A 14,724-nucleotide genomic window follows, 5' to 3' on the forward strand; every position below is an offset into this window, starting at 1 on the left:
TATGAAGGGCTGACTGCATTCCCTGTTTAAATAATGCTACATTGAACTACTTTTTTGTGCTTAACTTATTATCTTCTTATAAAACATTCCAAAAGTGGAATTACTGGTTGAAATTTATGTGAATTTAATTTTTTTAGGTATATGGCAAAATTGCTCTCTAAAAAGTTTACACACCCACTAACAATACCTTTTCACCAGTAATTAGTATTAAATTTTTACCAGTCTTCCTTGTGAAAATGATATCTTATTTAAACTGTATTTCTATAATTATTAATAAAATTGAAATTGCACAATTTTCATATGCTTACTGATCTTTTGTGGTTCTTCTTTTAATTGCCTGTTCATGTCTGTTGCCCATCTTTCTGTTGTATTGTTCATCTTTATATGTCAAGGAAATTGATCACTGCTTTTACATACTTGATACTGATATGTATTTTTTAGTTCATGATTGTCTTTAAATTGTATTATTATGTTTGTTTCACATAAGAAAGTTTAAATTTTTTCCAGTCGAGTCTGTCAGAATTTTCCCTTATGTATTCTTTATTGCCATGTTTTAAAAATCCCTTTTGGACATTCAAAAATTAAAAAATGTTCACCTACAATATTTCAATATCTAACAATATTTCAATAATTCCTTTTTGTTTTTGTTTTTTTATTGACATATTTAATCCATCTGGAATTTATTTTGGTTTCAACTAGTAATTTAACTTTATTATCTTTTCCAAATGAATAATAAGTTGTTCTGACACCATTTAATGAATAAATCATCCTTTCTTTACTGATTTAGAATGACATATTACATGTGCAGAGTCTGTTTTTGGCTTTTCTGGTCTCTTGCACTGATAGATCTATGCTGAGTCAATACCAAACTGTTGTAATCATTATGGCGTTATAATACTTTAAATGTCTAGTAGGAAAAGTCTCATTACTCTTCTTTTTCAAAAATATCTTGGCAATATCACACATTTTATTCCTTTAGATAAACTTTGGGATAATGTTGCCAAAATTTTGTTTGGGTTGGTTTAAATTTATAGATTTCACTGGGGGAAAACCTGGCATCCTTGCAGTATTGCATCTTCCCATCCAGGAACACTGTACATCTTTCCATTTAATTCCGGTCTTCTTTTACATACCTCAATAAAGGTGTTTTGTTTTGTTTTTTTGTTTTTAGTTTTGTTTATATAGGCCCAGCACTAACACTCTATTTATGAAGTATGAGAAGTCCTACTTCTTTAATCTTCTCTATAGGTGCATAATAAAGATGATGACTTGACCCTCTTCTCATTTGCATGATGTGGTGCCACAGATGGTGGGTAACTCCCCTACTTTACCCCCTCTGCTCCAAATAGGATTTTTCACAATGAACAAATTGAAAGAAGCCTAATCAGACGTTGACCTCAGCTCATACTGCATGGCAGCACCAACGGGGCTGACAGAAAACAATAGAAATGGGGAGTCTCTGGAGAAAATATCTGAAGGCTGTCCTGTGACCTTTGTTTCTGCTGGAGCTTTGAATCAGACTTAAGGTTTATGATGGAAGAATAGGACCCATGAAGAAAAATGCAGAACACTATCAGGCAGTCAAGAATTTCAGAGCCAGCTGGCATGCAGAGGACCTCATATCAGCTCATTATGTGACCTTTCACAGGAATAAAAGGTTTGAGCTGTTCTAATAAGAGAGCTATCAACTATTTAAATGTGCGATCTGTTTGTAGTTCTACAGTTTGGACTTACCTCCTTCAGCATGTGAGAGGGGTTTTTATATTTTGCCAGAGTTTTCACAATGACATTTTTTGTGAGACTGATTATAGGTTGTTGATAAAATTTTGCTGTTGGAGGTCAACAGTGTCAAAGAGCCAGGTGTAATGTTTGTAGAATCTGAGGAGGAGAAGATGGATTGTAGTTTGTGATCTCTATGTTAATTATTCAGTCACCTTGGCTACAGCATGGGAACAGAGGACATTCTAGTACCATCTTGGAGCAGGCCCAGATCCCATTTACACAGTTCTTTTGTCAACTGAGAAGGCCATACACTTACTAGACAATCAACAAAGATACTTAACATCCTCAGAGTGCTCAGTCTTGAGACTACACCCACCCACAACATGTCTCCATTGGATGCATTTGCTAGATGTTGTGCTGGCTCTACCAGTTTCCTGTGATTTGGGGCATGTCATTTCAATACCTTGAGGCCATTTTCATAACTGAGGAGTCAAGCACTACTTTGGGACATTTTATTAGAAGGCTTTTAAAGTCCTTTACAGATCAAAGATTATCTATTTTTAATAATACATAATTATTATGTATTATTACCAATGGGTCAAAGCTACAAGGAGACAGACACTGAGTTTCCTGGAAGTAAGAGCCTCATAACAGAGTCCAGAAATGAAGTGGGCTGCAATTCAAGAAAAGGTGGGGCAGGGATGCTATAGAGGGGATTCAAGCTTTTTATGGAGAAGTAGGGGTGGTGTGACCAGTGTTTAAAATTCTTTCCAGTATGTAAGATTCATAGCCTTATGGACTATAATATGGAACAAATAAACTGTGTGATGCCATGCAGGTCAATTTCATTTTAATGAGTATCAGTTTCTTCAGCTGTATAATGGGGTATATAGTAATCCCTGTTATACTTAATTTGTACAAGATTCTTATTAACTTTTGTAAGCTAATCAAATGGGATGGATTTTTATTTTACATTATTATGTTTTATATTAGGTTTTAGTTTATTATTACTTTATGTTATTATATGTTATTTATAATACATAAATAAATAGGTATTATATAGTAGAGTATAAATGTAACCTTTATATGCACTGGGAAACCAAAAATTCATGTGACTCCCTTTAATGGCATATTCACTTTATTGCAGTAGTCTGGAACCACACCCACAATATCTCTGAGGTCTGCCTGTAGTCTTGAGGATTGCAGCAGCACTGATACTGTGGGGGTGTCCCAGGTCTAGAATATCCACAGCACTGGAAATGAACCCACAGGAATTGGGTACAGGGCCTGCCTTCTAGGAGTTGACACCCAAAGGCTATATGGCAATCATCAAAGCAGCATCCGTTCTGTGCACATATTACAGTCCTCAGTTTGCAGCAGAAAGAAGTTGTTAGCAAATTATGTGTTCTATTTATACAAATAAAATCCTGCAGTATGGTAGAAAGGGTATTGGCCTAGAGGCCTTAGTTTTTTCATTGTTGAGTGAAAGTGATGACAGTACCTACCTCAAAGCATTGCCAAGTCGATTTATTTAAATAGCATATGTAAACCCCCTCACACAGACCTTGTTCATAGTAAGTGTCTATTAAATGGTAGTTTTTCTTCCTTAAGGTGCCTCCAATTCAGTGTTCTTCAGGCAAGTCACCTCCCCAGAACTCATCCTTGGAATGAAAGTGTTTTCCTGGGGTGATTTTTAACAGTTCCTTCAAGCCCAGTATTTCAGAGTCCTTTGACAAAGGGAAGAGAAAGAGGGAGGGAGGGAAGGAAAAAGAAAAGGGGAGAGGAAGGAAAAGAAAATTTTGCTAACCTGGTTACAGTGAATCTCCTACAAAAAATAACCTACTACAATAGATGTGACTGTTATGTAAATTTTAGACTGAGTGAAGAGAGAGGAAAGCTGAGCTATAGCTAAATTTGTGGGCTTTTTCCCTGATATCAAATAGCAATTGTTCTTCAATTTTTATTCCTTTTCCCTACCACAAACATTCTTACTCTGCCAAAAGAAGCCTCCTTAAAATCTCAGTCTATCCCATAAAGTAAAGCACAGAAGTAAATGAGAGAAAAAATACCAAGGACTTGGAGAAAGAAAGGGGTGCGATGAAGGGATGCACAGGCTCAGGCTGGGGGGCAGGGCCACAAGTGTAAGTTCTGCATGCTTCAGAGCAGCAGGGTATGTACCGCTGTCTATTTCTGCTGGTGACCCTATGTACCTCTGGATCTCTCTGTTCCACTTGAGTATTCATTCAGTCAGTGTTTATTGAAGGCCTACTGTGTGCCAGGCCTGTGCGAGGAGCAAGGAGACAAAGTATTGAGTGAAATATGTGTTTCTGAGTGGACCTCCACGTTTTTCTTTGAGCAGCTATAATCCTAAGGATTTCTGAGTCTGAGAATGTGTGTGGTGTGTTTGTGTGTGTATATTTCTGTGTATCTCTCACAACTTCACATGTGCATGGCAGTGATTGTTTTTCTTCTGCTAGCTTCAGAGGACTTCCTTTCATTTGCTGTGTTCACTTTGCAAAGAGTGGGCTTTATCTGTTTGATTTTTATAACCTGCAGGATTGAGGGTATGATCACTAATATTTTTAAAACAATTAAAAATCACATGGAGTTCTCTTTTATAGAAGGCTTAATTGTATTATGAAAAATAAGCATGTTATTAGCTCAAGTATGATCCTATGATGATTACAGAAGTCAGGAGGAGGGAACATTGCCTGAGCCCAAGTCTCTGCTATGCCATGCTAAAGGAGTGACAACTTCCACCATATTTTCTCATGGACATTATTGACTTTTAGTAAAGAGCATCTTATTTAAAAAGCCAGTATGTAATCCTAATAAAGGAGGTATCAGCAGGACCTGAATTGTTCATCCCTTTGAAAAACACCTATGAAAACCAAACAATATAGCATTGAATTAAACCATCCTGGTTTAATAGTTAGAGTCTTTGTGATCAAATCGTATGGGACCATTCTCTATCCACTTCTCTCATTGGGCAGGGTATATCTTCACACCTTTTCTGCCTAGAAATACTTTCCAAAGAGACTCTGGCAACACATTAACAGGACTGTCTACTCTTATATTTGTTCTCCCAGGAAAACAGAAGTACCTGTGTGCCAGCAGAAATGATTGCACCATCGATAAATTCCGAAGGAAAAATTGTCCATCTTGTCGCCTCCGGAAATGCTATGAAGCAGGGATGACTCTGGGAGGTACAATATTTTTCTTCCTCTTTCTCCTTCTTCCTTTCCCTCCCTCATTCTCTTATTCTTTCTTTAAACCAGATTTTCCTCTTTGATGCTTCCATGGAGGCCAGCCATGCTCTAGATACAGGCTGACCCCTTCATATCCAATGTGGCCATCAGCCAGCTGGTGCTTTTCTTTATCTTTAACCATGCCACACCGCACTGTGGGGCTCAGCATAGGAGCAGGAGGTGTGAAGCAGGGATCAGGACCCATCAGAGGGTGAGTGAGTGTGGACTTGACTATGAAGCGTTCCCCAGGGGACATAATGGTACTGACCTTATGCTGTTAAAAGGTGGCTAGGATGAGAGAACTAAGGAATCCAGAACAGTCACAGGTGCAGGATGACCCAGGCACAGGCTGGCCCTGAACACCCAGGAATATCCCTCAGTTAGCTGCTGCCTGTGTTGTGGAGCTGGCCACCTGGAATGAGAAGCTGCTTTTCTTTGGAGCCTATGACTAGGCTGCCAAGCAGAGCCAATTTCCTATCTCACATCTCCCAGGGATGAGCAGGCCTTTTAATCATTTCCTTTTGTTTGCAAATCTATTGACCGTTTCCAAAAGCATTTTTTTTTAGTAGCAGAGTAACTTGACAGAACGAAGATACAGCTGTTTCAAGGGTAATCCCCCATCATAATGCTCTCTGTCCTTTATTCTATGTCTACCATGATTGTTGTCACCATTACAGAAAGGTTTGGCTAACACTTACATTTTCCCCTTCAAATTCCTCATTTCTTCATGTTTATATCTACTCAGTGACAGGGTCCTCTCTACTGCCTGCTGCTTCCAAAAACATGCACCTTTCATGAGAAAAGCTAGTTTATTAGTCTACTTTGATTTGGAAATTTGAAGAAAGGCAAACCTGTTTCTGAACACCTGAAACTGTAGCCTCATACCTGATTACTTATTATCAGCCTGGAAAACCCAAGTGCCTATAATTCTGCCCTCTCCCCTCCCCTTCTCAAGGCTGATTTCGAGTACTTGTTTATCATTGGCTTTCTGCAAGGTGCTTAATACCTTGTCTGCCTATGTGCATATTTATAGAAACCAACATAGTTGTTTTCTAACCATGTGTGGGTCTTCATGTGGGTAACTGTGTCCTCCCCTCCTCACAGGGTAGTGATACTCTTTAAACAGACCAAAGTACTAAAAATGAATTGACGCAGATTCAGCTTGAGACAGCATCTCAAGTAGTGTCTAGTACTCCTAGACATCGCAGTCAGATGCTCTGCGAGTGGTTTTCCAGGCAACCACATCAAATGAGATTCAAATAATATGAGAAAAGTCAACTTTGTTCTTCTTTGCTTGGCTTACTACAGAAAAATCCTATAATTGTGGTCTACAGTGGGGAGGAAGAAACAGGACTGGGTGTGGAAGGAGAGTGCAGAAGGATAGCCAGGAAAGTTGACAAAGGGGTTGACAAGATGAAGTGTTCTCCATATAAATGTTGTCACAACATTCATGGTGGGGGGTCACCCCATGGTGAGGGTTCTGATACTTTCGACTCTCAATTGTTTAGCCCTCTGTGAATTATATATAAGATATGGGGGCTCCCAGGTAGAAAACCCCTTAGTTTTCCATCTGCTGATATGAATTGCAAGCCCGCTTTGACACAGGTAAAGTTTAATGGTAACAAAATTCTTCATAACATTTGGGCCCAAATCGTAAAATTAGTTTCATGTATCAGCTAACATCCTCTGTTATAAAGCAGACTGTGACATGATTACAGTGAATCTCTTTTGAAAAGAAGTTTGTGTATAACAATTTCACTATTCCATATAGCAGTCTGACATAAATCTGTAAATTAATTTCTTGAAGAGAGTGGTAAAGTAAGTTTTCAGATTGATTTATTAAAGTGTTCAAATTTGAATGGGCTTGGTCAATACAATGAAAAGAAGTTGAGAAGTGCTGTGGCTGGCTTTTGTTTCAGTTCCCTTTTTACATTTACTGAGTGTCTGCTATGTACAAGGTACCATGCTAGGCAATAGAACTTCAGGCAGGCAAACTTCAAGAAGTGTCCACAAAATACAAGGATTCTTGATGTCCTGTAAATGATCTTGCCTTTGGAGTCAGGCAGACCTAGGTTAAAGGCCCAGCTCCATTATTCATTGTGCCCCTTCTAAGCTTCAATTTCTTCATCTGTAATTTAGACATACCATTCTTACAGAGCTATGATGGGGTCAGATGACATGATGAATGTGAACATGCTTGGTAAATGACAAAGTGCTAGACAAATGTGAGGACTGATTATAATAGTAAGGTCACTGGTAATTTAGCTGGTAAGGCTGTACACAGCACTTCCCAGTTGGCTTTAACCCTGAGTTACTTAGCATTCCCTATAATATGTAATAGCTCCAACAGGCAAAACGTCACCAGAAATCATCTCAAAACAAAAGTACCATCAAGATCCTACTTGGAAGCCGATTCTAGTAATTAAGAGAATCATATATTATGATATATATGATATACTGTATCATATATTATGTTCAAGTACTACGTCAGTAAAAACCCAAATGTTTACCCTCTTAGACACCATTGTTTGAGAAACAAACCTTTCCATTTTGCTAAACTTATCTTCACATTCCTTGCTTCCCTGCTGCAAACCTTTCCCAAGTTTATTGTTAACTTGCAAATTCAGTGTATACTATACCTTTACTCAAACAATGGAAAAAAGAAAGCAAGCATCAATACAGTGATCCTTCTGAATACATTAGTAATAGACATCCTTTTTCACAAGATGTGGGTTTAGCATCAACATTTTGATCACCTTGAAGGAGATTTTGGATAATTTTGTTTTATTTTTCCCATTACTCAATTCAAAATTGTATAATATCTTCCAAAATGGCAACTAAGAATGTAGCTTTGGTCAAGTCCCTTCTCCCATCTGAGGCTCATTTTTCTCATCATAAAAATGAGGTAGTGGGCTTCACCAAGGACTTTTTAGGCACTACCATTTTGTGATTCCATTTCTAAAGTCACAGAGAAAGGATTGTAGATGTATCAGCCCTTTTTTGGATTGTCTATTCACTGTGCCAGAGGTATAGATTAGTCTAGACTTGAGTGCATTGACTTGCATAGTAATTTTAGCTACCTCAAGTCACACCTAAATAAGATATATCATGTGTCTAGACTGTATGGATAGGTTTTTGATGGAGTAGAGGGCAGAAGGACTGTCTTTGTATCTTAGAGAAGCTGGCACTCTGCAGCTGATGGCTGCTTGGTCTTGATGCCTCAAGGTCTCTAATTTGGCTTTCTCTTTGGTGTTCCCTCTATGTTTGGTGATGGGATCTCCTCAGCTCAGAGATACTTAAAACACATACCCTTTTCCTTTTTGCTTCTAGGCCTATCTACCTGTTGATTCTTGTTATCTTAGCAGCTCTTGGTGTTTCTGAAAGGATCCTGGAGGTGTTTGGATTCTCAGAGTGGTTTCCTTAAAGCCTACCTCCAGGCTCTCAACTGCCCATCTACAACAAGGATAGGCCTTTCTTTGAACATGGTTCATTTCTGGCTGCTTTTGAAAAACCACATGTTGCTAATTGCTTCAATAATCTAACCTCCTTGCCTACTTTTTGTTTAAGAAAATTTTAAAAAATATAAATGTCCAAAGAAGCACCTTCTCCCTGATGAATTAACTGCTGCTTTTTCACAGTTCATAATTAGAATAAATACACAGCCATTTCTTACTTTTCTCTGCACTTCTCAAGGATATACTCCCAGTTTCCAAGATGGAATAAGAAAGAAAGAATTACCTTTACCAGCCATATTCTTCCCTGACCCTTCCTTCCTTCTCATTTTCTCTCCTATTCCTCCCTAAACATTATTTCTTTCTGTGTTATGCAACTTTTGAGTTCTCAACCTTTAATAAATGGTTTTGGCCCCTGCCTACTCCCTCCTCTCCTGAACCATGGAAGATGGTAGGCCTTTTAGGAATTTTAGGTAACAGCCAAACCCCAGAAGAGGAGAAGAAACATGGAGCCCAAGAGCATGTGAGAATCTGAGGTGTGCAGCATTTTTTTCAGAGGTTACTCTAGCACATTTGAGAAGTCTCGTTCTTACTAGGAGGCTGAACTCCACATCTGAGACTCAAAACTGTTAACAGATCTGCAAGTTTTAACAACCTCTATGATTCTCTAGTTGAGAGGATGGCCTGGTCTGATATTGCCATGGACACTATGAACATCCTTGTCATTTCCAGTGTTGAAGAGAGCCTTGACGTCAGCTCTTTCATCATTCCCCATGCTCACGAGCAGCCCACCATTGTTACTTCTGGATCACATGCCCTGGATGCAAGAGAGTGATTCTAATGCTGAAATACTATTTCATGGCTTGGTTCTTCAGCGGACAAGTTTCACAACATTTATTCATCCATCAAACTATCCATTCATCTTTCCAACCAGCCAACTAGCTAGCCCTTTCATCTTTCCATCCATTCACTCATCTATTTATTGATTTAACAAATATTCGTTGAGTGCCAACTATGTGCCAGTTTCTGTGGTAGGCATTTTGGGGGAACATAGATGAATGAGATACAATCCCTGCCTTCAGAAAGTTAAACAATGGGAGACAGACTGTGATAACTAATACACCTTAACTTTAAAGGCTAAATAGGAATTGAAGAAGCTGGGAAGAAGTTTAGTGAGGTAGAGGGAAAGGACATTCAAGGCAAAGGGCACAGTTTGAATAAAGGCAGAAAGATATTTAAAAAATTTATTGAGGTTTTGAGGAATAGCACAAGTAGTCTAATATGGCCAGATCTGGAGAAAGGGGGAAGGCAAGCTGAAACCACACTGAAAATGTACTTGGTTATTATGCTAAAAGGTTTGAACTTCAGGCAGTTGAAGAGCTATGACACGGAATAGACATGTTCACATACCATTTGTTTATTTGCGTGTTTGTTTTTTAAGAGGATTAGCAACGGCATGAATGTTGTATAGATGAGGGCTTAAATTTTATAAAAAGAGATAGTATGCTAGGTAGAGAGAGAGAAAGAAATTCCTAGCATCAATTTCGTTAAACACCTAGGATTATAGCCTTGGTTCCTGGGGTGAGTTGCCTCTGTTTGGATTGATACCTGTAAGTACTGACTATGTGCATAAGTCCTTCCCTTATACAAGTCTGCTGCCTTGATCTAGGCCAGTGCTTCTCAGTATGAGTTCTGAGAAAAATAGTTCTGTGACATGATACATGAAAAATTATTTTTATGGTTAAATAAGTTAGGAAAACTTGCATATTATGGTCTTGACCAGGAAGATTTACAGTGCATGTTAGCATATCACAGACCTTGTCAAGTATTGCAATAAAGTAAACTGAGGAACTTGGTAATTCAGGATTCCCAAATTTAACTCAAGCACAGAAACCTGTTTTCACATAACACCTGTTAATATCCTATAAAACCACTGTTTTCTGGAATGTACTTTGGAAAACTTGGTTATAGATAAATACTCTATCCTATAAGCAGACAATACCCCTAGCCCAGGTCATCCATTTTATAGATGTGTATACCTGCATGTATATTGCTCACCAGGAGAATCAATTAAGAATGACTTCACGACCAAGAATAGACCATCTTCACCACATCTCAAGTGTATGCGCCAGAGGCTACTAAAACCACTAAAGTAAACCATGTTGGGTCTGTAGTATTATTGTCATACACAAAGGATAGGATATAATTCAGGCCCAAGTTATCTAATGGCCACAGGTACATATTCCTGACCCAAGGAGCATGCCAGATACATAATTTCTGAGAAATATAATGACTTCTAGCATCATGCAAAGTGATCACTAAATATTTTGGCTATCTAGACATTCTACCCTAAAGTTTAACAGTCCTTTTGTGTACTCTCTGACTAACATTCCAACATCCACCCAGAACCTCATCATGGTGCTACCACATACCCTCATTGCTCATATAGGAGGCCTAGAAATCACAGATTTGAAGAATTTGGGTCCCACTGCCCAACCAATGATTGAATCCCCTCTAAACCCTGTTCAGCAAGCAGCAGAGTATCATAAAGAATCAACATTGTGGAACTCAGTTAATGGAATTTCCTCCCTTCTATTTGGACTCTGTAGATTAGAGCCCAAAATGTCTCTAGGTTGGAGATGTAAGCAGTAAGTCTGAATTCTAAGAAGTGCTACTCCCCACACAAATTTCTTAGATACTTGAGTACTCCTACAGATCAGCATAACTGAGGCATGCGCAGAGGAGCAGAATTGCCCTATAAATTTTGACACCAACCTGTGCAACATGTGGCTCAGCACTTACAGTTTCTGGTTTTGTTTTGTTTTGTTTTTCTTTTGGTTTTGTGCTTTAAGAGGTCCTGTGTATAGTGGAAATAGCATGGTGGACTAGTATATATACAGGCCTTGTTTCTAGTCCTGGCTCTGGCACTTACTATCTTGATGACCTTGGATAAATCATTAGATCGCTCTGAGCCTCAGTTTCCCCGACTCAGTTTTCCAACTACACTATGGGAATAATAAAATTTTCCTTACAGAATTGTGGTAAATTTGTAAAGAAACTGGTACATAGTAGGCACACAATAAATATCACTGTACCTCCTTTTTTGGATGAAAATTGGTCTGTGTGCTCCCAGTCACTAATGGAGCCTGTTCTCTGTGCTATAGGAGTGTGGATTATGGTACTGGTTCCTTGGTTCTCTGGTCTCTGAATTTCCCCTGAATTAACCCTTGCAATCTGTCCTCCAGGGTCAATATTGCCATCCTCCAATTGGTTACATACATATTTGGTGACATATTGGAGAGAAAAAGGTATACTTCTCTCTAATTGTAGTTCTCAAATGAACTTGTATATGGAGAGATGGGAGACCATATCTCTTTATTCCTCCAAACCAAATTATCTGGTACAGCACATATATGCTGTAGTCTGTCTCTGAATATTTGTTTTTAGAGAACTATGGTAGAGGTAAATAATTTTCTCTGATCATCAAAATTGATGATACCACATATCTGGTTCTTGAATAAGTATCTAACATAAAATTTCCACTTAAAATCCTTGAGTTTTTAAAGTGTAATAGCAGCAGAAAGATTTTATTGTTGTTTACTTTCACTGTGAGTGCTCCAGATTCCCTCAGGTGCTTTTGAGAGAGTAAAATGAAGTCACAGGCAATGTTTTTTGAAGGTAGTATGCAGAAAGCTAAGAGTACACAGCCCACAATAGGTCATATACACAGAGGCAAGTATTTTCCAAATATAAAAATTCAGAAAAAAAGTTTCATATGAACTGATAACATAACAGTTTGTATGAAAACATTTTACTTTTGATTTAAGAAGAGTGCCACTTGTAGTTACAAATTGGAGAATGTATTCCTTAAGATCAACAAAAGTGTTTAGAATATTTTCTTATTATCCTGAACTTATACATAGACAATTTACCTGAGAAAGATGCTTTTTTAGAGACTTTTGTACATCCTTTGGGATCACGTTTGTATGAAGTAGAACTAAGGGGGAAATACACAGCCACCCAGAAACCAGTAGAGCCTTCAAATTATCTATTATTGATGATATTTCCATGACAACAGATATGTAAGAAGTAAACTGCAAATGGCATCACTACTCTAGATCACCTCTTTTGGAATCAAGTTCCATTCTCTTCAGTCCATTTAATTCTTGCTACACTTTTTAGGTCTCTTAACCCAGGCATAGAAATGTATTTCTTTCTCCTGTTTAATACCCCATTGGACCAGTGGTTCTGTGGCTGAAGTGAAAATTGATTGTTGAGGGACATTTCAGACTTCTAGCAGTCAGCACTTAAAACAATGTAAGCACCAATCCTGAAGAAATCACCTGCAGAAAACTTGGACTGACATTTGGAACTAAAAAGAAAATCTGGATCTTGACCAAGACAAAAGGTCACCAGCCTGGGCCTGCACAGTGTGGTGTATCATGCTGGCCACAATGAAACTGGAAGAGACTGAGGACTCTCACCAGGGTGGAAAATGAGGCATGGAAGCTTTGATTAGTGAGCTGTTAGGCACACAGACGTTAATTTCGAAACATTCCCATCTCCAAGCTGAGTAATAATGTTTGTAATATTATGGGATTGTTTGGCAGCTGCAACAAATTCAGAAAACTGAATAAGGAGTCTTTGTTGGCCTCTGAGTGGCTATAATGAGACCTTTAAATTTCACCTCCCTTCCCTTCCTCCACGTCCTCTCTGCCCAACCACCACCACCACTTAATTCTTGCCTGCTACGTAGCAAGAGGCACATAACAAACACATATATAAGCTCTTTAGTATATTCGTCAATAAAGCAGAAAAGAAAGGGGAAAAAAACCACAAAACTCCAAGTAAAGAATTTTCCATTTCCCAGTCTCACTTCTGTCTTACAGGTAGGTAGGAAATGAGACAAGGAAACCCCCAGTCCAAAATGGCAGGCACTCATTCTCCCCAACTTTGCATGCTGCCTCCTATGTCAGAGGACCTGACTCAATTATCTGATTATGGGGCCTGCTAGGTGCTAGCCCATCTTTAAGTTGCTACGTTCACCAGTGTCGCTGTTTCATATTAGAAAAAATCCAGGTTGGATACTGCAAGCATCTCAAAATGACCAGACACTGAAGAAAGGCTGACCTGCCTCATTCAAACTGAGGGTTCTAGAGGGCTCTAGTGGATAGCCAGAAACACCTGGAATCTGAAGCTTAGGGGCTTAAGCCTTTGCTCCTCAATAGATACTTTAATGTTGGGACTGGGGACTACTCTTTTAGTTGATGACTCCTCCCGGTGGGACTGATGGTGTTTCCCTACCTCACAGGGATATTGTGAGGACTAAATAATAGAGTTACCAATTCATGTAGTCATGAGCATCATGATTGTTGTTTTCTATAATATGACTTGGCATTAACAGAGTGCCCTTTGATTGTTTTTGATTGTATATGATAGCATCAGGCACTGACTCAAGTGGATGCAGTGAAGCTCTGGCTAAGTGACTTGCTTTCCACAGTGTGCTGCTGCTGGGAAGAAGCTTTGCTAATAGGACTCAAAGTGCTACCTTGAACAAGAAGCCACTGTACCTGTCTGAGGCTCCTGTGGCATTTTCACTTGGTTATTAGGCAATTCATGAGTTTCCTCTTACCTCCATTTTGCTGGACCACTGCCAAGGAACTAGATCTTAACCTCAGGCTCCATCACTGAGCTGAAGGTAGTAGCTGATCCACAGAAGTTCAGTAAACAAAGACCAGATTTCTGATTTTCCTGGAGAAACACCCCCAAGAAGCCAGCCAGCTTCTCTCTTCAAACAGACCAGGAGACTACAGTCAGACATTTCTTTTCTCCCTATTCCCAAAGTTAATGTGACTCTGCTTTTAGGAACACACACACACACACACACTTGAACTTTTCATAAAGCAGGAGGAAGGCAAAATCTAAGAACCAGTGCCTACTCTCTTGTTTTCTATTAAAGTTAAGATGATGGAGGAAAGTAGATAAGACTTTACCTCTTCTAGCTTTAGTGCCCCACACTGTTCACTCACACCATACACTTGCTTCTCCAGCAAGTATGAAGCCTTGTTTTTCTCCCAAGCCAGCCTCAAAATTTGCATTGATGTAAGAGGAGAGGTCCTTAGAGTTTGTAATATCTTGCTATGCTCTGTCTCTGCCTCAGAGCCTCCATATTGAAACTAGTTTCCTTCTGGTGGATGTGCAGTCTTTGAGGCCAGGGGCAGACAGGTATGAGGGTCAGAAACACTCTTCCAGCCTTGCCTGGGACCTGCATTTTCCACCCTCTTCCTTCTCCTCTCTCCACC

General features: G+C 39.0%; 1 protein-coding gene across 3 annotated transcripts in view; it reads left to right on the top strand.

Annotated features, from left to right (window-relative positions):
- The window catches only part of AR (androgen receptor), a 169,401-nt gene that overhangs the window by 132,952 nt on the left and 21,725 nt on the right, over positions 1-14,724 (top strand). The window contains exons 3-4 of one of the 3 annotated variants that reach the window (XM_059910028.1): positions 4,812-4,928; positions 8,333-8,394. In XM_059910028.1, coding sequence (XP_059766011.1) covers positions 4,812-4,928; positions 8,333-8,394 — 179 coding nt within the window. Of the gene's footprint in view, positions 1-4,758; positions 4,929-8,332; positions 8,395-14,724 lie in introns of those variants that run through there. The other 2 variants (XM_059910027.1, XM_059910029.1) reach the window with 2 other exon arrangements.

This window comes from Balaenoptera ricei, chromosome X (genome assembly GCF_028023285.1).
Source record: "Balaenoptera ricei isolate mBalRic1 chromosome X, mBalRic1.hap2, whole genome shotgun sequence".
Taxonomy (NCBI): Eukaryota; Metazoa; Chordata; class Mammalia; order Artiodactyla; family Balaenopteridae; genus Balaenoptera; species Balaenoptera ricei.